Here is a 25255-nt window from a genome sequence, read left to right as displayed (position 1 = left end):
GAGGGAGTCATAGTAACTGTCTTCATCGATTTAGAGGATCGTCATCCTCTGATTAGGGATAAGGAGGAAGGGAAGAAGGGCCCTGAAGGTAGTGGTAGCTAAGGAAGGAAGTAGGAGAGTCTGGAAGATCACCTGTTGGGGCTGTTGGGGAAGGGGATTCTTGTTCAGGTGCAGGTGGGACTCTGGGTTCTGAGACTCCTAGCTCAAAAATTCTGTGTGCTTGAGAGCTGTTTTCAAGGAGCAGAAGGGCTGTCCTGAGGCAGAGGGGTTGGATTTTGGTGGCTTGGCCCCAGAGGGCAAAACCAGGAACGAGGGCTAGATGCATTAGCGAACCAGCCTTTGGATTAATGTTGGTCAGGACTTCTGGATACTGAGATGTGGCCAGAAGTGGAAAGGGCTGGGTTGGGAAGAGCCTTGCTGGGCATCTTCGAAGGAGATGAGGCAGCCCTTTGAAGGGGATGTTGCAGAAGGGATTTCTGTTTGGGCTGGGCTCTAACTAGATGCCTTCAGGGTTTTGTGCAGCTTTGATGAGATTGTGCAGTATAATCCTTGTGGCTTGGGGAATAAATGTCCAGTTCCTCAGAGTTTGTGATCTGGGTTTTGACTGTGATCTTCATCTCCAGTTAGGTGGCTCAACACTAACCCCCAAAATGTAAAGGGAGTGTGGGAGTGCGGGAAATAGCAATGAGAGCAGAAGATCTGAGTTCAAATCCTTCTGTTTTCACTTAGTACCTGTGTGGCTGTGGGGCATCCTTCCCCTTTCTGGGCCTCAGTGGCTTCCTCTGTCAGATGAGAAGGCTATGTGTAAGTTAAGTTTTTGCCCTGCTTGCCTCTCAGTCTAGGGTTTGTGTATAAAGGAGATACACATGAACTCTCATTATTCATGTTAGAGTACTAAGGAACAGCCCTTGTCTCTGGTTCATTCTTTTTTTTAAACCCTCACTTTCCATCTTAGAATCAATACTGTGTATTAGTTCCAAGGCAGAAGAGTGGTCAGGGCTAGGCAATGGGGATTAATTGACTTACCCAGCATCACAAAGCTAGGAAGTGTCTGAGGCCAAATTTGAACCCAGGACCTTTCATCTCTGGACCTGGCTCTCCATGCACTGAACCATCTAGCAGCCCCAATCCGCAAGTCTTAGGAGCACTCTATAGAAGTTTCAATTTTTTACATTGCCTAGATTTCTTCCCTGCTATATCGCTCATTTCCCCACACCACTCCTCCTAGAGCGTCATCCCTAATCACAAATAATTTTTAAAAAAGAAAGAGAGGAAAAGGAAAACCAGTCAGGAAAACCAGCCAACACAAAGAAACCCTCTGCCCACACAGGTCTCTTACTTCTACCAGGAGCAGGGGGACTTTTTTTTTCACTTTCTTTTCCTGGGTCCCAAGTTTGTTCTTTACAACTTCCCATCATGTGATTTTGGAATGTTTCATGTTTCTTTTCATGTACATAATGGTGGTACCAGTTCCTGGATAAAATTTTTTTTTGTTTTGATCCAAAATGTTTGCTTAAATAAATTCCCAATTGGAACATTGACCTTAAGAAGCATTTCTGTTGTTGGCTTCAATTTTATCTTTTACTTTTATTTTTTAGGAAAGGCAGGAGAACTGGTTGATAGAGGAGACAATACTTATGGAGGAAAATGGGTTATAAACCCCAGCGGCGGATTGATTTCCAAGGGCCACCCCCTTGGGGCTACAGGTAAGCCCAATTCAGATTTCATACTTATTTATTTATATATTTATTTATAAAGCCCTCACCTTCCATCTTGGAGTCAAACTGTGTATTGGCTCCAAGGCAGAAGAGTGGTAAGGGTAGGCAATGGGGGTCAAGTGACTTGCCCAGGGTCACACAGCTGGGAAGTGTCTGAGGCCGGATTTGAACCTAGGACCTCCCGTCTCTAGGCCTGACTCTCAATCCACTGAGCTACCCAGCTGCCCCCCAGATTTTATTCTTATTAATCTTAGGTTGTGCATAAAATGGGAATGAGTCTAGAATTGGTTTGAAGAGAAATGTGTGTTCTCTGGACTCAGATGGTGCTTTCAGAGTAAGGATTCCTCCCTTTGCTTTGGGTCACGTATCCCTTGGGCAGTCAGTCTGACAAAGCCCGTAGACCCTTTTCAGAACAGATTTTGTAAATGCAGCCAGTAAATACAAGGGATTGCGAAAGAAGCCAGTTTTGTCCAAGTATAATTATCCAAATATTAAAGGCCTCCAATTCATGAGGTCTTTTTCTGTGCCCCAGATGAAGAACTCCTACTCTAGAATGAGCAGTCTCTCTCTTATTCATTTCCCTCTGTGTCCGTCTTCTGAAAAGGTTTTCTCCAGTCACAGATGGCATCCTTCTCTCTAAAGTCAGTGGCTTCCCCTCTGTCTTCCTGCCCCTTTCTTTTTCTCCTTGTCAGTCTGTAGTGTTTGACCTCGTTGCCTCCTGGGACTCCTCAGTGCTCTCGTCTTTCTTGGCCTCCATGGCATGGCACACTCATGCTTCTCCTCTTGCCTTTCCAACCCACTGGCCTTTGGGCTTCTTCCTGGCCCTTAAATATGGATTTCCAACATGCTTCTGGCCCCGGATGAAGAATCCCTGGTAGACTCGGACTCTGTCTTACCTGTGTGTTCATTGTATTATGGCTGTGATTATAACCCCTCATTATGCCCCTCCTAACTGAGATAGGTGAAAAAAAATTGTCCCCTCGGGAGCTCACCTCCTTGGGGGGGAAGGAATGCAAGAAGGGGACCCAGAAGGTTAGAGGGAGGGGATGGGCGGCTTAATATGGAGCCGGTGGCCAGTGCCATGGAAGGCTTGGGGCCTTGGGTGAGATAAGGCTGAAAGCTTAGCTGTCAGAGCCCAGAGGGATTCCGGGGCAGAGGTCAAGCTTTATTTTGGCAGGAGATAAAGAGGTGATCTAGAGCAGGCCTCACTTTGCCAAATACATTTTTTCAAAAGAATTTTAAGGTACAGCTTTGGAGAATGGGAGAGAAGACAAGCACTGCTCTGAGTGCCACTTGTGAGAGTTGTAGCATGAGAGGGGGTTATGCCCACATCACAATATTGGGCTTAATTTACCAACCTAAGGAAATGCCGTGTTTTATTGGGGCGACTTCCCTTCTTCATGCCTTGAAGCATGCTTGGAGAGCATGCTTGATAACATTTTGTATGATCTGTATAGGAGATGGAAACTTCAATATTTTACTATTTTATCAAGTAGTTGAAACTATTTGAAAACATGCTATTTGTTTTTTTTTTTACTCATTAAATTTAAATTTAGTCCCCAAGACAGAATGATAATTCCTCAATTTTCCTTCTTTTTATGGATGGAAATGAAAAGTCTATTAGCTCTGTTCTAGAACTTGGGTTGGCCCAGCCAGCATGTGCTTCTCCACTGCAGGGAGATTAGCACTCAGAACAGGGCCTGGCACATCATAAACTCTAGACCAGCACTGGTGAACCTTCTAGATATCCAGTGCCCAAACTGTACCTTCAAGGCACCTGTGAACCCCCCCCTTCCCCCGCATTACCCCAGAGAGCAGAGGAAGTGTTTGCATTGATCTGCTGGACAGAGGGATGGAGCCTGCAAAATATATCCTCAGGAATGGTGGAGAGGGGGAATGGAGCAGCCACCCTCCAACACGCCAGGGCACATGTGCCATATCTTTGTCAACATGGCTCGAGACTTCTTATCACCTTTCCTTAGTTTTCTATGTTACTGACCACTCCCAGAAGATAAAAAAAAGTATACTGGGGATTTAGCTCAGTGTAGAAAATACTGATTAAGCCCTTACTGGCTTTTTTTAAACCCTTCTGGCTTAGAATCAACACTTGGTATTGGCTCCAAGGCAGAAGAGTGGTAAGGGCTAGGCAACGGGGGTTAAGTGACTTGCCCAGGGTCACACAGCTGGGAAGTGTCTGAGGCCAGATGTGAATGGGGGACCTCCCATCTCTAGGTCTGGCTCTCCATCCACTGAGCTACCCAGCTGCCCCCAAGCTCTACTGTTTTTCAAAGACTACTGGGCTCTGTTGAAACAAAGAAGAAACAAGGGGCGTCTTCTGCTTTTGATAAAAGGAGTATATGGGAGACTGATTCAAATTCTGTGTATAGGAAAAAGCTGAGAAGTTGGTTGAGCACATAAAGCTGCAATTAGAGAAAGCTTCACGGGGAGGTAGCAGGTGCAGATGTGGAGCCTGGGTGGTCATTTAATCTGCATTCCTGTTGGTAGTCTGGACTAGACACAAACCACTTTGGCCAGATGAGAGCTTGTCCTTTTACCAGGGGAGAAAGAAGGAATCCCATCATTCCTTGGTGTGGCCCGTTCTGGTGCCCGAGTCTTCACTGAGAATCAATTCAGCTTCAGTCTCTGGGCGAGAGTTTGCTGATCTTGTTGGTTCTTTGGAGGAGCCCATGGAAACCCTGACTGACAGTTACTGAAAAGTAAATGTTTATTCCTATATTGACAATTTGGCCACGTTTCAAGGACATCTGATGGGCAGTCAGTGGTCGGAGTGCCATCCAAAACAGAATTTAGATTCCTGGAAAAAGACCTGGCTGGGATGATGACCTCCCGGGTGTTCCTGTACTGGCTACTCGAATGGCAAATGACAGTAGGGTTCTGAGAGAATCGGAAAATGCAGCTTGTAAGGGCCTCCGAGTGTGCCGCTGGGGGAGGACTGGCTGCTTGGGGTGTGCGGGGCTGCTGTCTAGACCAGAAGGGCTTCAGTGTAGGCATGAGATCATAGCAGTTTGTAGGAGCTAAACATTTCCATAGAATTAACTTTAAAAATGTGGTGTCTGGATCTAAGAGATGTTCCTAGTTGCCTTAATGCTGTCCAATTAGGGCAAATAGGCTTAAGCTCATCAATTATGTATTTTCTGTTCAATTACCAGTTAAAAACTTGAATTTGGTCATGTTTGTCGAATTAAACTGGCCACGTTTACATCTTCTGCTAAGAAACATTTATTACAAGTTACTGTTTGCCAGACACTGGGCCTCCAAAGAGAGGCAGAGACAGCCTTTGCCTAAGGAACTCGCCATGGAGAGAACTCTGTGCCTACAGCATAGAAACCTTCCATTCAAGAAGGAAGGTCATCTCCGGAGAAAGGGGCTGGGAGGCGGGGACAAGGACAGAGACGTTTTTCTTTTGGTGGGAATATTCTTCAACTTTGACCCAGCAAATTGAGAAATCACAGTAAATCTGCTGATCTCTAAAAATGCTAATAGAGCGGTTTGGGAAATATTGCCAATTTTCTGGACTTTTCAAAGCTGCTCAACCCTTACTGTTTGCTATGGCTTCCCAGCTCTAAAGCTTTGTGGGCCAGGAACGAGGACTCTGGTGCTATTTTTGCCCCTATCGGCTTAGTTTGAGCCCCCGACCCTTTGGTTCCTCCATCACATTGTAGGTCTTTTTTCTTGGGCCTTGCTTCTGAGCTCCATGAGGCCAGAATCACTTTTAACCATTTGCTACAAAACATTTATAAAGGACAAAGGTGTGATGGACAGGGTGTCTGGCCCCTTATAGGCTGATGTAGGGTCAAGACTTGCTGTGTGATCACTGGCAAATCACTTGACTTCTCAGGGCTCAGGTAACTTGCTAAGAGGAGGAGGAGGAGGAGTTTCTACACCAGGATTTTATGGAAAATATAAGTAAGGTAATGAGGTCACCAGGGATATTATAAATAAACTAAGTGGTTTGTGGGATCACACTCTGGGATTTATGAGAGACTGGACCAGGGTGGAGAGAGCAGAGTTTACTGGATTTCCACAGGAAGCAGTTGATCTTAACTGTCACTCAGCTTCCACTAGACCAGAGTACATTAACAGGCTAACAAGGTAAAAGGGACTTAACAGCTTTAATTATGTTTGACTAAAAGGTGGGAAAGGGATTTCTATACTTAAAATCTAAAGGATAAAACCACAGGGCAAAGGGAGAACTTATTCTACTCTTATCTAAGTGATCTAAACTAACAGGGCCCAAGGAGCTGTAAATGGAGTCTGCCTCAGACCTGGAACCTGCCAGGCTTGAGTACAACTGGGGGCTTTTGTGGCTTTGGGATTCTCACTACAATCCACTGATGATCTCTGGATGCCAGGAGTCAAGATGGTCTCAGGTACCGGGTTGTGAGGGTTTTGCTTGAAGCACTGTCCACCAGAACTCAAACTTCACCTCTTCCCTTGGCTCTGTAGATCTTGTCCTTTTTGCTAGATGTCACACCTCACAGGATCCCAGGGAAAATCAGGATGCAAGATGTCCTTTTACTCTGAGTGCTCCCAGGGCTAACCACAGTTTTGTGTTAACCCCTATGGAGTCCCTTCTCAGAGCCAAGTCCCCTCTTCCTGCTCCTTCATTCCAACCTGGAATTCCCAGCTCCAGCTCCTTCCTGCTATGTACTTCCTAATCAATACCTAATCAATACCTAATCTAATCTTCCTCGCAACAATTTCCAGCCTGGGTACAGTCACAGATAATTGGATAAGGAAGGGTCCTTGCCAGAGCTGTAAGACTAATGGTCAGAGTGAGAAAGGAGGAGAGAAGGATTCTGGGAGGGGGATCAGGGCAGAGATGAGGAGGAAGGCAGCCCTGGGAGTTGGGGGTGTGAATGAGGCTAGGGAAGGAAAGATTTCATGGTCCTGGTGGCCCTTGGGATAGACCTTGAAGGAAGGCCCGGGGGGGGGGGGGGGAAGATAAAAAGAGATCAGTGACGTCATCTGTCTCATCCTGAGGGGAGGTAAAAACCAAACCACTGAGTGAGGTGGGAGGGGGCAAGATAAGAACATGGAGAATGGGGTAAAATTCAGTGTGGTTTGGGTAAAAAGGGCTGGGAAAAGATGATAGAGGTCTTTAAGACTAGGATAATGGAGTTAGTACCTTCTGTGGTAGGCTTTGGGAACCAAGGGGGTGCAGTGAAGAGAGGGCTGAGCCTGTAGTCAAGAAGATTCATCTTCCTGAGTTCAAATCAGAACTCAGACGCTTACTAGCTGGGTGACCCTGGGCAAGTCATTTAATCCTGTTTGCTTCAATTTCCTCGTCTGTAAAATAAGTTGGAGAAAGAAATAGCAACCCACTCTAGTATCTTTGCCAAGAAAACCCCAAATGGGGTCACAAAGAGACAGATGTGACTAAACAGCAGTTAGTGGGCATTGGATGGATGGAGGGGGTGAGGCTTTTGATTAGAGGAGAGATAAGATAGTAGAAGTATATTGGAACTTTTCCTGAGATATTACAGAAGGGAGAGATCAGAGATAGGAAAACCAGTTAGTTTGCTGCCATAAGAGTCTAGGTAAACAGACTGGTGAATTTTAATGAAGGCGATTGCAGCCAGGGAGGGGACAGATAGAAGAGACAGATACACTCAGGGAGACTTGACAGCTGATAAAATGATGATGGCCCAGGGAAGAGTTAGAAGTGATGACGGAGCTGGGTGACAGGGAGAATGGCTGCATCTTCCACTGATGATGCAGAAGTGGAGATCTGGAAGTGGTGTTTCTTTGAAATATAAATTTCATTGTCGTCCTGTTGAGTTTTAGGTGCAGGGGAGGCTTCAAGGTAAATCAGAAATATGGAACCTGAGGCAGAGGTTGTGTTGGAGGTGAAGATCTAGGAAGACAGTTGGATAGAGGAGATGATGAAAACCTAAGAAGTCACAGGATACAGCCTACAGGCTCACTTACTCTGTGCTAGTGCTAGGGGTGCAAAGATGGCCTCCCATAGGATAGTAGAGGTCTACAGGCCTGAGAGATGTAGTCCAGCCTTTGAAACGACCTTGTTTCAGTTTTGCTTCCCGGAAATCCTGGTTTTCTTCAAGACTCAGGCTAGTGCCACCTTCTGGATTAAGGCCCATCCTGGTCCTTCCATCTGCTGCTAATGTCTTCTCTTGCCACAGCTACCTTGAATTTGATTTGATATGGCTTCTTGTTGTTCACTCATTTTAGTTGTGCCTGACTTTTTGTGACCCCATTTGGGATTTTCTTGGCAAATATACTGGAGAGGTTTGCCATTTCCTTCTCTAGCTCATTTTTCAGATGAGAAAACTGAGGCAAAAAGGGTGAAGTGACTTGCCTAGGGTCACCAGCTAGTAAGTGTCTGAGGCCAGATTTGAACTCAAGCAGACCTGGCTCTTTATCCACTGAGTCCCCTAGGTGCCTATATGTTTTGTAGGCACCTATAAATGTCTGTGTTGGACAAGGGAAGCTCAGGCTTGCTTCAATTTGGTCTTTGAGCCCCGGCTCTTAACATAGTACCCTTGGCACAGAGTAGGTGCTCAATTGGTGCTTGGTTGACTGATTGATAAGTTTAAGGCATCAGTGCTAAAGACAGTGAATAATTCGACCTGGAATGGGGAGGGTGTTTTTAGGGATTTCGGGTTAGAGTCAGGGCGAAGGTGATAGGGAAGGCCGGGAAAGTAGAATCCATCTTGCAGACAACAAAAAGAGTTCTTTGATTTGAAAATCTCTTGGATTAAGACATTCATTATTCCAGCTTTTTGAGTTACCCAACTGTCCGTGACCTTTTCTAAGGAACTCAACAGAACACAAATACTGGTCCGGCTTGTCTTTTATATCACCTCACTCCTGCACATCGGGTTCCTTTCCCAGTTTGGCTGGTATCTCTTAGCACACTTTGTTATGTGATTCTCTAAGGTGCGCTTCACATTTAAAGTTGATTGCCTCACTGGCCAATTCTGAGAACCCTTAGGTCTAGGGCAGCTTGCATTTGCTTGGGGGATACAATAATAATACAGCAATAACTTGGATTTATGTAGTGCTTCAGAATTCGCACACTTCTTTCCTCGTAATGGCCCTCTGAGAGAAGTAGTGTATTATCCCCTTTTTACAAAAGGAGGCTACTGAGGCAGGGAGTGACTGCAGACTCTGGTTACTGGACTTCAGCCCCAGGGTTTGGTGCCATGCCACCTTCCACATCACCAGGAAGAGAAGTGTGCCTGCTGCAGGGAGTAATGGGGCAAAGGAGATATCAAAGTTCTCTAGAAAACTGACCCTTCTCTAGAAGGGAAGGGTCAAATCAGGGGATTAAAGGAGGATTCTCAGAGGACATGGGCTCTGAGTTATCCTTGAAGAGAGGTAAGGAGACAAGGAGACAAGAGAGTCAAGGAGAAGGAAGAGGGGTTTATTCCAGGAATAGAGGATAGGCCAGTAGTTCCCAAACTTTTTTGGCCTACCGCCCCCTTTCCAGAAAAAATATTATTTAGCCCCCTAAATTAATTTTTTAAAAATGTTAATAGCAATTAATAGGAAAGATAAATGCACCTGTGGCCGTCACTGCTCCCCTGGATTGCTGCAGCACCCGCCAGGGGGTGGTAGCGCCCACTTTGGGAATCACTGGGATAGACTGTTGGCACCTCACGGAGGAAGGAGATAGCTTGTTAGGTTCAGGCAGCAGCTAGATGCCTTGTTTGCCTGAAATATGGCCAAATACCATGGGAAGCCCTATGAATTCTGTCTGCCAGTGGCATTGAGGGTCTAGTCCCTTTCTCTCTCCCAGTGTGTCATAAGCACCAGCTGTGGGCATCTACACTGCCCGAGAAAACTATGGAGGATTACTTAATTTCAGAATACAGAAGAATAATTTCCCCAGGGTTCCCCTGGGGAAAACTCACCATCTTGGACTGCTTTGCAATGTGGTGTCTGAGTGTCTGAGTGATCTTATTTGGAGGCCTTTCTGCTTTATTCACTTTATATTTATGCTCTATTTTTGTGGTTCAGTTCTAGCCCCAGACATTTACTAGTTGAGTAATCCTGGGTACCTCACTTAACCTTTGTTTTTCTGTTTCCTACTCTGTAAAATGGGGATTATAACAGCACCTACCTCCCAGGGCTGTCATTAGGACCAAACGAAACAATATATGTAAAGCACTCAGCCTAGTGGCTGCTACGCAGTAAGCGCTATAGAAATAATCAATTATTATTACTCATTCTAATGTGTTCTTGTCTCTCCCATTAGCCTGCCATCCCTCCCATCAGCTCATTTCCGTTAGTGGTTCTTTCATTCTTTGTACTTGTCTCCCCTGTGCCAAGCACATAGCAGGCGCTTAATAAATGCTCGTGAATTGGCCCCTTGGTGTGAGGACTCATGTTGCCATTTGATGGGAAGCTTCCTTAGGATTCCTTGGGCCTTGGTCTCTGTGCCATGTCTGACTGTTGCTTTAAACTGGAAACAGGCTTCCTTGGTTGCCTCCCTTTAAGAGAGAATTTTAAAGAAGCAGGAAGTATTGGTTTCCCTGTGAGAGGGTACATATTCCAGATGAAAGGTTCCAGTTGAGCAACAAATGGATTACACGTAATTACATTCCCCTGAAGCACTTAGCACAATGTGATTTGTTCTCCTTAACGTGTCATGAGGCTTGGGAGTTAGCATTCTCTTACACAATACATGTTCAAGTGAGAGGGTTCTGGAGCGTTGCCTTCGTGACCTTTGCATCTGATCGTGATATCTTAAATAAATAGCAAAGGGAAAACTTAAACATGATTAAAGATTGACGTCTGCCTTCAGATGGTTTCCATGGCTATGTTGGATGTGTTTGGGGATGAGGGAGATCCACTTTGGCAAAGTTGGTGTTATCTTTATTAATGGAATTACCTTTTACTTGGCTCCATGTTAAAGGATTTGGGGGCGGGGGCTGCTAAAATAATGCCCATCTGCTTGGAATTAATAAACATAATCATAAACATAAATTCCTCTTGGAAGTGTCTTGGAGATCATTTTTTTCCAGCCTGGCCAGTCAAACTACTTAGAAATGTACGGTTGTAATATTCCTGCTGAAAAGCTGCCTCCTAAATTATGTAACACTTTTTACTTGGCTGAAAGCTAAGAGCTGATCCTGAATAAGTCCGTAGAAATGGAAAACGGGATAACTTGGAGGCTTTGCAGGGTTGGGCATTTGAGCTAGCACAGTGAATTTTCAGTGATGGGTTATTTCTCATCAGCTCCTATCCAGTGAGTCCTTGGGGAAGCAAGCTAATTTTTAATATGGAATCTCATCTTAATAGGCATGTTTGAAATAGATTGCATTTCCTTTTTTTTTCTTTTTTTTTTTAAACCCTTAACTTTTGTGTATTGGTTCATAGGTGGAAGAGTGGTAAGGGTAGGCAATGGGGGTCAAGTGACTTGCCCAGGGTCACACAGCTAGGAAGTGTCTGAGGCCATATTTGAACCTAGGACCTCCCGTCTCTAGGCCTGACTCTCAATCCACTGAGCTACCCAGCTGCCCCTGCATTTCCTTTTGATGATATCAGAGTATCTCGGTTAGAGAGGCCTTCTTCCAGAGGCCATCAGCCATTTCAGAAATCCCTAAAGGGCTGCCCACTCATGTGTGGAGTCCTCAGGCAGGTGGTAAACCCTGGGGAGGAGGCAAGTGGTCTCCTTCTGAGCCCGTCTCTGCTTAGGAAGTCTTTCCTTAAATCTAGCAGAAATCTGCTGCTTTTCAGCATTCTCCCCATTGCTTTTGGTTTGCCCACTGGTGCCAAGCAGAACAAAGATCCACGATAACCCTTCAGAGAGCTTGATGGTATTTCTCCTATCCTTCAGTCTGTTCTTCAGGTGGCTGCTTTTATTGCATCTTCATCAGCCTCCTTGCCATTCTCTGGGTGTTGTTTGATATAATCATGTGTTTCCCAAACCAAGTTGTTGCCCAGAATGCAACACAATGTTAGAATGATGTATTTGGGCCATAGATTTAGAGCTAGCAGAGGCCTTAGAGGCAATATATACAACCTTCTCACTTTTCAGGGAAGGAGGAAGGGCCAGAGAGGTGACTTGCTGAGATTCCTGTAGGTTGTAAGTGGCAGAGGAGTCCTTTTAATTAGTTCTGATCAGCGTTACTTCCCTAAGCCTGCCTGCAATGTTTTCTTAATAGAAATGAATTTTGTCTGCCGTATCATTATTTACTTATACTGAACTCACTAAATCCTCTGCTTTTATTGGGTGAGCTACTTTCTTTCCAAGGCTCTCTCATCTTATACTTGTAAAGTTGATTTTTGGACCCCAACCCTCAGACTTTCATTTGATCCCGATGAATTTCACCTATTAGATTCAGCTGAGGGTATTCTGGTCCATTGAGATCTTTAGAGACTTTGGACTCTTGTCATCTGTAAACTTCATTGGCCTTTCTTCTGGTTTTATCCAAGTTGCTGATTAAAAGTGAAACACTATAGGACCCAGAGCAAAGGGGTCCCGGGGCCTTTAAATGGAGACTGACCTTAGTGGCTCCTCTTTGACTCTGGCTGCTGAGCCAATTTTGAGTCCACCTACCCATTCCATCATCTAGCCCTCATCTAGGACTATCAAGAGAGACCATCAGAGACTTTGCTCAAGCCTGGAGAAAGTGCAGATACTGCATTACTCTTATCTCTAAGCCCCTGCCACAAAAGGACTTTAGGGTAATTTGGTTTATCTGGTTGATAAAACTGTTGGCTCTTGGTGATCATTGCTACCTTTCCTCCTTATTTACGAACCACGTATTAAATAATACATTTTAGAGTCTTGTCAAGAGGTGGTCAAGCTCTTTGGCCTATAGTTAATATTTAAAACAAACAAGCAAACTCAAAAATGTATGAGGAAAGTTTATCTGCTAAAAAACTGTGCTTTGCATTTCAAAATCAGATTTTGCTGCAATAGTGATTAACAATGGAGAACTGATTATCTGCTTGGGTTTTCTGGGGCATTTAAAGGCCAGATTCTCCAAGCTTTCTGGTTGAAGGGCTGACTAGTAGAATGTTGATAGAACTGAGGAATCTGACTTTTTACACCTAACACCTTAGTTCTCACCTCTCTTGGAATATTGCAGCCACCTTCTCACCTTTGATGAAGGTCCCTCTTTCTCAATTCCACCTATACTTGTCCGCTGGATGGTGGACGAAGCTTCCAAAGTCACAGTTGTGGTCGGGGCACTGCCCTGCCCCCAGCCTTTTCCTTGTTCCCCAGCCTAAGAGCTAGATTCAGCAGCCCTGATATTCTTGATCGGGGTTTCTTAACCCTGGAATAACATAGGTGGGAAAATAAGGACTTCCTTATTTCTTCTACCCCTGGATTTCCTTTTAGTTGATGCATCCGGAGAAGGGCCGACTGCTCAAGGAGCACAAAGAAGAGGAAGAATCACTGCCCTAAATCTAACCAGGCTTTCCAGTCCTGATTTGTATCTCCTTCTTTCACCTATTGCAAACTCCAGCCAAACATACCTCCACTGGGCAGTCCCCAGATATACCCTTGCCTGTACCAAACCATCCTTCTTCCACTTCCTCCTGGAAAATGGATGGATGAAGAAGCTTTTATTGAGCATTTTCTATATGGGTGCTGAGCACTGGGGATTCAAACCCAAGCAGCACTGTTCTTTTTTTTTTTTTTTTTTTTTTTTAAGGGTCTACACTCTTTAATAGGGGAAGAGAACACATTTTGGAAGGAGAGAGTTAGAAAGGGTTTGGAAGGGGAAGGTGGCATAGTTTGGAGACGGTGGGGAAGAAGCCTGCCAGCTTTTTTTTTTTTTTCTGGGCAAGATAGGGTGAAAACTCACCTCTCAGAAATCATGGTCCCAAGATTCAGGGCTGACCCATCTCCCTCTGTTGAAATTTTGTCCTTTAAGACCCAAGTGTCTTTTTTTTTTTCTTTAAAGCTCTTACTTTCTGTCTTAGTAATAATTCTGAGAAGAGCAAGGGCTAGGCAAATGAGGTTAAGTGACTTGCCCAGGGTCACACAGCTTAGGAAGTACCTGAGGTCACATTTGAACTTGAGTCCTCGTGACTATACGCCTGAAGTTCTATCCACTTCACCTTTCTAGATGCCCACCCTGGTCAGATACTTTCTCCAAGAATCTTTCTCTGATCCATTCTGGTCAGAAATGATTTTTACTTCTTTGAATACTTCTCACTCCACTTATATCTCTGCCTTGATTTATCTGCCTTGATTTATCTTTGTTTTTTATCTTTCCTACTACGCTCCTCGAAGTATATCTTTTCCCTCTTTTTATCTGCCCTAGCGCCCTTGCACAGACCATTGAAGAGAGCTGGGCAGGTGTTCAGTAAATGTTTTTTGAGCAAATGACTTGTTTTTTGGACCATATCTATGATTTTTCTTAGTATAGGGAGACTTAGGTGAGGAACTTCTGTGAAGGCCACCTCTACACCTCAGAGTCTTAGATAGTTTTCTGGGTGCTGAGAATGACTTGTCCAGGGTCCCACAGCCAGTAGGTAGAAGAGACCTGCCTGGAACCCAGGGCTTTTGATTCTGAGGCCAATTCTTTATCTACTACACCATGCTTCTTGGATGGACATTGCAATAAAAAAAAAGAAATTGAATAGTAGAATATAACACCATTATAATTTATCCATTCTTTTTCCATTAGTCAGATAATGGGATTAGATTGAGCTGAATAATGAACCTTCATTTATAAGTATATTATTGCCATGTGTACTTCTAGCATGTTTCCCCCCAACTTCAAGGGGGAAAGCCATTTCATGAGGATGATTATATAAGGAAATTAAAACAAAGGGCCAATTGTTTTGAAATGTTTTGTGTTTTAGTAACTGGTTGTGAGAGTTTTCTTGGCAAAAAAAATCTGAGGTCCACTTTTGATTTCTATTGTTCCCAGAGGTTAGAACTGTATTTAACTCTTCTTCCCTCAGAAAGGTTGGCAGGGAATAAAAAATAAAAAGGCTGAAGGATGTAAATGTTCCATTTGCTATCAGCTTGTAGAAGAGAAAAATTATAAGGAAACGAGGGACTTGGCATGTGTGTTCGAGAGAGACAGAGAAAGAGAAAGACAGAGACAGAGAAAGAGAAAGAGACAGAGAGAGACAGAGACAGAATGTCAGAGACAGAGACAGAGAGCAGAGACAGAGAGACAGAGTCAGAGACAGAGACAGAGAGCAGAGACAGAGAGACAGAGAGACAGAGTCAGAGACAGAGAAAGAAAGAGACAGAGCCAGAGTCAGAGAGAAAGACAGAGAAAGACAGACAGAGACAGAGAAAGAGACAGTCAGCGAGGGATAGAGACAGAGCAGAGACAGAGAGAGACAGAGACAGACACATACACATAGAGCTCGCTAGCTGACACACTTGCTGTTAGACTGTGTAGTTAGATGATTCTGGTCTGGCCATCTTCATAGTACTTCAGGTCTAAGGAACCTATGGCATATATCTGGGGCAGTGGAGAGCTTTGGATTTGGTCCCTGCCTCTGACACTGGCTAGCCTCCCTGAGTTCCCTTATCTTTCAGATGGGGTTTGTAGATCTTAGGGCACTGTGGTTACCAGTGGGGAGTCCCTGGCACCTCATCTGTTTTTGTGGAATCAGGCCAGTTGGAGCAAGGTTAACCCCAACTGAGAAGTGAGGATAAAGATAAGGAAGAAGACTGCAATATTGGCAGAGAACTTGGGAGATGGAGAAAGGAAAAGCCTGATTCCGAGGATCACCATTTTCTGCATATTTCATAGTGCCATAGATCCTTTCTGGCTGCTGGAAAGAATCTTGGCGGTCACCTAGGGCTTGTTTGGTAGATGAGGGAATCTTGTCCCTTCTCACTCGGGCTACCCTCAGAATTGATTCTCCCAAACAGCCAAACAGTCCCAGGCCAGGCCTCTGGCCACATCACTCCCCTGCTCAGAAAAGAAGGGCTCCTCTTCTACTCCAGTGGCTCTCAGCATTCTCCGGAATAAACCAGACCGGTGCTGTTGGGCATTTCAAGCCCTTTCTGGGCTGGTACTAACCTGTTAACAGATTGCTTCGGAGGTGGCCCTTGAGCTAAGCTTTGAGGGCCGCTAAGGAGTCTAGAAAAGGTGAAAGGAAGGCATTCCAGGCAGGGGGCCCAGCGGGTACGAAGCCTGGAGGCGGGACGGGAAAAGCTGTATGGGCATCGGGAAGCAGGCCAAGCTTGGGCTTCTGTGAGAGATGCTGCTGAGGTGAAATGGACAGGAGAGGTTGCCGGGTGAAATCTGTGCGAGATTGCTGCCGAGGTAGATAGGATTTGGCAACAGCTTGTGGGGTGAGGCTATTGCAAGAGCTGGGAGCCTGAGGGAGTGAGGGAGGTGCAGGGGACGCTGAGCCTGCGCTGGCTTACGACCTCCTCTCGCCGCAGGGGTCAGGGTTTGGCTCAGTCTGTCCCTAGCTGGGCTGGGCCGCCCCTGCCCTCTCGCCGGCGCTGTCAGTTCTCCGCTCGCTCGCTCCGGGCGTGACTGGTTTGGCCTGGCTGACAGCGAACCCGCTCACTCTGTGTCTCTGTGCTTGACTTGGCAGGCCTGGCGCAGTGCGCGGAGCTGTGCTGGCAGCTGCGCGGGGAGGCGGGCCGGAGGCAGGTTCCGGGGGCGAAGGTCGCGCTGCAGCACAACCTGGGCCTCGGCGGAGCGGTAGTTGTGACCCTCTACAGGATGGGCTTCCCCAACGACGCCCCGGCAGCCCGCAGGTGAGGCGAGGCGGGAGCCGGGGCAGCACCTGCCTTATGTGGGCGGAGTGAGGGGGGTGCCGGGAGGGGGCGGGCCGACTTAAGCCGGGTTTTGGGGAGAAGACACCTGCTAGGGGGCCTCTGCGGGAGAAAGGGGAAACAGCAGCTTGGCCCCGGAGGCAGGCCCCGACTGATCCTAGGAACAGGTGGGCTTCGGAGGAAGAAACCGCAGCCACCTTAGCCAGTGTGAAGCGCTCTGAATCGCTAATCGTGAATCGAGCAGCCCGAAACACCGAATCCACCTACCAGACTGGCAGAGTTGCCATAAAAGGGAAGGGACAGGTGCCGGCGGGGCGCTGGGAAATCAGCATCTTCAGGGGGTGGGGGGCACTCAGGCGGAGAGCACTTTGGAACGATGCCCCGTGTGGGCCCTCTGGGCCGATATTACTGTGCCAGGCATAAGTCTGGCCCAGAGAGATAAAAGAAAAAGGGCTCCGGCACTGGTAGCAGCTCCCTTGGTGGCAAAATGCAAAGACTTGGGGACCATGAACAAGTTGCGACTTAGGATGGGGTTGGAATACTGTTGGGTTTTAAGACAGGATGGAGGCATTTCCAGAGAAACCTGGTAAGACTTGTGTGAACTGATGAAGAGTGAAGTGAGCAGAACCAGGCTGATCTGTAAGGACCAAGAGTACTGTAAAGATAAACGGCTTTAAAAGCCTTAGGATTTCTGATCTGGCACACAATGACTCATCCCAGCTCCAGAGAGTTTATGACGAAGCTGGCTGCCTCCTGATGGAGAGGGCATCGAAAATCGGGCTGCAGTCTGACAGTCTTTTGGACAGAACCAAGGCAGGAATTTGTTTTACTTGACTCTACACGTTTGTAATGTGCAATTTTGGTTTCTTACCAGTGAGAAGGGGAAGAGAGATGGGAAGGAGAGAAAAGGAATCTTTATAAGATAAGGTTTAAGATATACTTGACAACTTGACAACAAAAAGAAGTACTTGGCAGGATGTGAAGAGTAGCCAAATAATGCCAACATTACCAACCATGGTGACTGCAAGTATGGTGGTGCTCACCAAAAAAAAAAAAAAAAAAAAAAAAAAGTTAAGAGAGGAGATCTCCAGAGCTTGTATCCCACATCAGAGGCAAGTAGGTGGCACAAGGAAAGGTTAGGCTCCAGGCTTAGTGGTTCTTTGTTTGCATTTTGCTTCTGGTATGCCCTTGCCATCTTGGGCAAATCCCTTCAGCTCTCAAGATCTCAGTTTCCTCCTCTGTAAAAGGACAGGGGAGTGGGTTCTACCTCTAGGCCTCTGATCCCTAGCATCCTAAATCACTTTTGGCACTAGACACATGAGAGCATTTATTCTACCAAAATGAGTTAAGGGCTCTTCCAGAAAAGCTTTCCTGGGAAAACATGGGCAAGTAGACACATGCCTAGCATACAGAAATCTTGTCCTAAGTTATTTATTCATATATTGGTTGATGTAGATTAAAGGGCACCTTTGTTTTTTTCAACCTGGACTGTGTTCTCACCCACCCACCCATCTTCTGCTGAATATTAGTTCTATGATTTACCAAGGCTTGTCACTGGCCATGTGATCCACATGATAAGATACAACATTATCCTTTCTGGCCTGAGTTGCCCCAGGATGTCCCTCCTCCCATCCTTACCAGTTCATATGCTATCTCCTCCTCCAAGTTTTTCCTGGGCCCTCCCAATTATCATGTTTGCTCCTGCCTCAGAACCCTAAGTAATACTTTGTTACAGCCTATTTTTGGTCGCTTATTTTGCCCACTAAATTGTTTTTCATCTTTGAACCCCCCGAAACACCTATGAAAAGGCTTTTTATATTGTAATGTTCAATATGTTTTTGTTGACTAAACAACAACCCCCTCAGCTTGGCATCCAAAACTCTTTACAGTTTGGCTTTTGTTTTCCATCTTTATTTTATGACGTTTCTTTACAGGCACTCTCAGCCAGATTGGGCTACTCTGTACCCCTCTGTGCATTCCTGGAGGCCTTCCATCCCCCGTGCTTGGAGCACTTAGTCTTGGTCCCTGCTTTTTGAAATCGTTTTCTTCTTTCTGGGCACAGTTCAGGGGCTACCTCTGCCTTGAAACTTTCCCAGGTACCCTCTTCCAGTTTCTCTAAATCACACTCTTTCTGCCTTTTTTAAAACTCTTACCTTTTAAAAAAATCAATCAGTTAATTAATCAAGAATATTTTCCCCATGGTTACATGATTTATGTACTTTCCCTCCCCCACTCCTGGAGCTGACGAGCAATTCCACTGGGTTTTACATGTATCATTGTTCAAAACCTACTTCCATATTATTAATATTTGCAATAGAATGATCATTTAAAGTCATATACCCCAGGCATATATCCATCTATCTTATCTTCTAAGACAGAAGAGCGACAGGGACTAGGCAGTTGAGGTTAAGTGACTTCCCCAGGGACGTATGACTAGGAAATGGCTGAGTTCAGATTTGAACCCAGGACCTTCTGACTCCAGGCCTGGTGTTCTATCCACTGTGCCACCTGGCTGCTCCATACCCCTTCCTCTCACTGCAGGCTACCATGTATTATATTCATCTGCATATGGGTTATATGTTATATTTACTCTGACAGGCTTATGCTTCTGATAAGTATTGGCTTGTCTTTTGTATTCCAAATTTTAGATTGAGTGATTGAAGAAAACTATCACTTTTTAAACCAGCTAATTGGAGACGACTTCATTATAAAGCCTTCAATAATAAATTCATACAAAGAAGCTCCTGTAGTTATCATTCCCCAGCTCCAAAACTGTGACATGGTCAAAAGAAATGAGGACTAACAAAGGTTAAGACTAAAACTGAGGCTGATGATGTGGGCCAGTGGCCCATAGCTAGCCCCACATACATTAAGTATTGACCTTGTGTTATACCTCAGGCAAGATTGATGCTATTTTAGAAAAAATGGGATACATTTTAATTAATTGCTTTTAAGCACCAGCTTAAGGAATCAACTTTTAAAAACAGCAATTTTTTCTTTACATAATAAACTTCATTAAGATACCCCAACTTGGAATTCTTGTAGGTCAGATAGGAGAAGAGGGAAGTTTCTTGCTTCACTGCCTTTGGGACAAAGGATTCCCTTATGTAGGGAGGGTAAAAATGCGTCAACGGTTTGAACAAATTGAACAAAAATGTGTTTGAGTATTTGCTTTCAAGACATTTCAAAGAAAAACTACTGATGCACTAAGGATAATTTTTGTTTATGAATGAGGTCCAGGTCATTCAAGTCAGTATGCATTTATTAAGCACCTAGTTAATGTGTGTGTGTGTGTGTGTGTGTGTGTGTGTGTATGTATGTATCTTGTACATATTTGCTTGTTGTCGCCCCTTGAAGGAGGGGCTGTCTTGTGTCTCTTTGCTTACTACAGGGTTTTGCTTAGGCCCTTGAACCGTCTGACAAACTGACAGACTTTCTGTGAGAGTGTCCCATGGTGCACTAAACCCTGGGGATACAAGGATGAAAAAGAGGCAGTCCTGGCCCTCAAAGGGTTTACACTGTACTGGGGTTGCTGCACAAGTAAGTTTAAGGCAGTGCCATTAATTCAGATTACCATAGATTCTGCATGGCCATAAAAACTGGATTCCTTTCAAAGGATTCTCTAAGGGACTCCTTTAGCCTTCAGTCTGAATTAGTGAAGTTTTTGTTGTTTGAGCTTCTTGTGTTAGTCCATTTTAAGTCAGATTTTAAAGGATATAGTTAGGAGATTAATAGATTAACCCACAGATCCATTAGGCATTCAGTAACTTAAAATGCACAAAATATGTGTGGGAGTTAGCCTGGTTATCTTCCTACCCATACCCTATAAAATTTGGCCCAGGCAAATCAGCTGCCAATTTTAATGTGCAAAGTTTTAGTTCAACCATTTCTTTCAAAAGGATTGTTCGTTTAGGGCTGGCCTTCCGTGTTTGTCGTGTTAGCTGTCTTTGTGTCCCACCATCCTTTCAGTAAATATTTTTTTCTCTTTCAGTAAATGTTGATTTGACTTCTTATGTAACATGCTGGTCTGTTAGCCCTAAGGTGGCCATTCTGGCAGAATGAATTCTTTGTTGCTATTGATTATTTATGAATGCAGATATGACTTATAGGGACTTGATAGAGATAGACACTAGAACATAAACTCATAGTCCACATGACCATGGCCAGAAGAGGCTGTACTTTTTATTACTGTCAAAAGAAAGATTCTTCCCGTAATACTTTGGGTGGTTTCACAATCTCATTGACCTTGATGCGGGGGCACTCTCTCCATGGTTACAGATTGTGAAGGAGCCAGGTCTACTTCTGCTCTGTGATTCTTGTTCACTCCCTCCCATTAATCCTTTCTAGAGGTTTCTGCTGTTGGACTGAACCTAGTGTCCATTAACAGCATCTCTTCTTTTTTCGCATGGCATTGTCCTAGAGAGTCCTAGTCTGGAAGTTCTAGATTCAAATTCTGCCTCCCCTCTCGGGCAAGAGACATGATCTCCGAGAGCCTTAGGCAACGACTAACTATCATGCCACACCAGTGATAGCTACTTACTTAGAGAAGCCCAATGATCTGGGTTATTGGAGCAAGTTTGTGCATGTGTGAAAAAATAGCTCCTTGTTCAAATCCTAAGTCCTTGGAATGTGGATGAATTCCTTTCACTACACCTTGCCCACCATGTTGAATGTGAGTAGGTTACAATGTATAATCAGGGATGACTTGTTTGCAAGAAGGTAACATAAAAAGATATAATTAAAGAATTGGCAAACCAGAACAAAGGCAGATGGGCTGGTCTTGGAGTAAGGATGAGGAATAAAGGATTAATGAACAGTCCAAGGGTCCATTGAAGTCCAAAGTATAAAATGGCTTTTCAGAGGATTTATAGGATGACAGACAAAGATTGTACACGATGAGAAGGCCCTGATGGGTAGGTTGCAATCTGGACTGGGAGCGATCCTCAAGGATCGATCATTTGAAGCCTCACGGTATTATTTAGAGTTCTCAAAATATGAGAGAAATAATAGTTATTGGTTCCAGAGGTGATCTCAATGCTAAGTAAGGCATTCTGATACTTGCCATGTGATAGCTTCTTATTTTAATTAGTTTAATTGGGAAAAAAAACACCTCATTTTTACCCAAGAGTCAAAGATGTAAGACCCAGTACTATTTGGGGAATTGTTATACATCTTCTATCTTGATCTTGTTTCCCTGCCCTAACCAAAGATTTTATCAACCGTATAAAATGTTTTTGACTGTAGAAGAAAAAAGTCTCATTTTATCCCATGTTGCACTGTAATTAATTAGGGGAAGGACAGTAAATATTCCTGTTGTAAAGCAATAATGGTAATTGTATTTTGATTATCAGAGCATCCAGTCCAAGCTCTGCTCTCATAGATTGTAAAACTGTCTTTAAAGAAGAAAGCCAAACCAGAGCAATCCCATTTCTCTTATCTTCAGAGGGCTCTGATTGCTGTTTGACCTTCCCTTCATTTAGAGCAGCTTTGAACATGTTGGAATGTTGCCAGGGCCATATAACTTCTCTTGGAGTTTTGATTGAAAAAAATGTGTATTTTATTTTAAGTAGAGAAATAAGCCTTGTATAGAATTAGAAGAGTTTTATAAATTGGAACTATGGTCTGTTTAAGGAAAAAAGCAGCACAGTATATTAATTTTTAATGTCAAACTCTCCCAGTTGGTTTGAAATTTTATCTGTATCTTCAAATGTTTCCCCCTTTTGACTCTGTTCTACCTGTAAACATGTTCTACTATATTTAAAAAAAATTCTCTTCTTTTGATTTTGATATCCCCTCAAACTATGTGCCCCCCTCCACCTTATAATACTAGTTGACATTTATATATTCCTTTAAGGCAAGGTTATACACATGTTCTCTCATTTGTTCTCTCAACAGCTACAGCTATAGGTTTTATCATCCTTATTTTACAGAGATGCAGAAACTGCGGCTTAGGGAAAGGAACTGCCTTTGATCACATAGTTAGGAAACTTGAGGGTTGAGACTAACTGTTTCTCGTTCCTGACTCCAAATGTACACTTGATTTTACTGTGTCATGTTGCTTCTTCTCACCACCAGTCTTGTAAAAAGAATAGTTTGTAGTCTCCCGTCCTTGACTCCTTGCATTCTACCTTCTTCTTTATTATTGAAACTCTCATGGTCACAGAAGACCCTGTAATAGCCATGCAGAGCGTTCCCTGAATGTCAGCTGCATTTGACACTGTTAACCATTCCCTCCTGTTACTTTTCTTGACTTCCCTCTTTCTACTTATGGTTCTCCCTTACTTCTCTGTTCTTTTTTTGGCCTCCTTTGTGGATTTTAATTCTTTTTCCTTGAGTGTGGGTGCCAGACTCTTATTTTCAGCCTCATTTTTTCCTCTCTCTCTGTTCTTCTTTTAGGCCCTCACTCCACTCCCATAGCCTCACTTACTACTTCTCTATCATTGGATTTTATTTGGTGAGCATTTATGGTATCTTGCCTGGGCTCAGCCCTCCAGGACATTTCTGATCATTTCTATTTTGGGCCACCTGGACTTCCCAGTCTAAACACTCCATAAACTGCCTTGTATTTTCTTGTTTTTGTAACCCCAGCTCTTAGCACTGAATTTGGCACACACTTCTAAGCTTAATAAATGCCTTCTTTATTCATCCATTCTTCCTTAATCCAGAACTCTATCCCTGATTTCCCATTACTGGCATTCCCACAGCTGGCCTCTCATGTTTACTGACCTCCTTCCCTCACCTCATCCCTGTGTCTCTGTTGATGCATCACCATTGTCCCAGTCACTTAGGCCTCAGACTTTGGAATCATATTTCATTCTTTTCTCTCCTTCCCATACCCAGCATCCAGTAGTTTGCCAGATCTCATTGTCTCTACCTCTGTGATATCGTCCTCCCTATTCTTTCCTAATTCACTCTTGTATTATTGTTTGCTGGCATTATTTTAATGCCATCCCTTCTTCTTCCTTTCTGCCTCCTTTCCAATTTGCCCCTCACAAAATTGCCAAAGTTCTTTCTGTCATGCAAAAGTCTGTTCATCACAACACTTCCTACTCAGATCTTCAGTGGTTCCCCATTTCCTAGAAGATCAAAACTCCTTAATGTGGCATTGAATTCTTTCTACCATGTCTCCAGAGTACTTTTCTAGCATTATTTCATGTCACTTTTTCATGGGGTCTACGTTTTAGCTAAACTGAACTTGTAGCTGGTTTTGATTTTTGTTCTGTCCTCTTAGGTTATCTTTGCTTATTGCCATTCCCCATGCACTTATCTGCCTCCTGAAATCCATCTCTTTCTTCAAGACCTTGTTTAGGTGCTACCTCTAAATAAATTGACCTTTCTCTGTTCCTCTTAGGTAGAAGTGATCCCTCACTCTAGTCTATCATTCCCCTCTTTGGCCTTTTCTCTGCACTTGTCATATTCAAATGTGTATACACATAACCTCCTGCTAGATTCGAAGTTTTTTCGAGATCAGAGGCTGGTTATTCCATTTTTCACCTTCTTGTCCTCACTACCACAAAAATTCTACACTATAACCTCCATATGGTATGGAAGTGACTCTGGTTCCTGAAAACCACTTACACTTAAAGAACTTGCCTTTCTACACTTCCAATGTGAGTCTGGTGATAAGACTGTGTATCTGCTCTTTAAGGGAGGTACGTAGGCAAAAGGGAAAGGCTCATCCACAGTTTGCACGTAGGGACATGAGTTTTTCTGCCATTGTATTCCCAGAAGAACATCTGCTAAGTTCAGGGTGGTTGCAACTTTTGTTGGTGGAGGCTGTACACAGGCTGATGAAATTGGAGAGTCTGGAAATTGTGGCCTCAGAATTGACAAGGACCCACTTCATTGACTTGGTCATTTTAAGGTCCAATTATGTATGTAGAACACAGTATTCTTTGAGTCTCTGTCAAAATTCCCTCAGAGGAATAGAGAATACAAGATCTCACTCTGTTTATTGTTCATTGTCTATAAAAAAGCATTTGATTTGGTAGAAAAAAATTCAGCCTTAAAGGCTCTCTGGGTTTCATGGTAAGGTCTTCTAGTACTTGTTAGCTGATGAAGCCGCAGAGAAAACTTCTTTGGATGAACTTCTGATCTTATCAAGCGAGGCATAGTCGAGGTAGACGTAGACTCTCTAGAGGTGTTTGCCACTGCCACAGTCATGGAGGATTGGAACGTGTCCAGCACAGACTCTTAATGGGAGGAGGGACTCCTCGCAGATGGTGGGATCCTCCGGACACTCCTGTGGGTGGAGGACATTGTGGATTGCACAGCTCCTCACGTGCCATTACATGCGCTCAGGAAAGGCAGCCTAGCAGTTCACACAGGAGAAACCACTTGGGCAAGAATGCCCATCCTGCAGAGAGACAGTAATATGCAGGTGGAGCTGCTACTACACTGGGTGTAACTAGGTCATAAGCCGTGGCCCAACCGAAAGGAGGGTCTGGGATGGAAATGGGCCAGATAGTGTCTGGGACATTCCTGGGCGCTTTCAGTGACCCCAGATTTCTCCTTCAAACAGAAGTCTCTCCCACCCCTAAACCAACAAGCTGAGAGTCCCCTTCTGGCTTTTTTAGCAATGAGAGGTAGTGCTTAAGCATGCGTCAGCCTCAGGAAGACCTCTCCCAAGGCGTGGGAGGGGAAAGGGAATTCCTGACCAAGAACTGCCCCTTCCATGGATGGAATCACAGCTCTAGTTAAAAAAAAAATGACTTTGGATTTGGGAATATTGCAATCTCCAAGAAATCGAAACTGGGGAATGCAGAGCCCTGTGGTGGGCATAAACAGGCAGCAGCTTATTCATGTTTTCATGGAAGAAGTATAAGTTAAT

General features: G+C 44.4%; 1 protein-coding gene across 1 annotated transcript in view; it reads left to right on the top strand.

Annotated features, from left to right (window-relative positions):
• Positions 1-25255, top strand: part of SCP2 (sterol carrier protein 2) — a 77044-nt gene that overhangs the window by 38179 nt on the left and 13610 nt on the right. The window contains exons 11-12 of the mRNA XM_044676218.1: positions 1599-1706; positions 16242-16407. Coding sequence (XP_044532153.1) covers positions 1599-1706; positions 16242-16407 — 274 coding nt within the window. The remainder of the gene's footprint in view (positions 1-1598; positions 1707-16241; positions 16408-25255) is intronic.

Source organism: Gracilinanus agilis, chromosome 4 (genome assembly GCF_016433145.1).
Source record: "Gracilinanus agilis isolate LMUSP501 chromosome 4, AgileGrace, whole genome shotgun sequence".
Taxonomy (NCBI): domain Eukaryota; kingdom Metazoa; phylum Chordata; class Mammalia; order Didelphimorphia; family Didelphidae; genus Gracilinanus; species Gracilinanus agilis.
The sequence above is the reverse complement of the archived record's forward strand: the minus strand, read 5'-3'. Positions and strand labels throughout refer to the sequence as shown.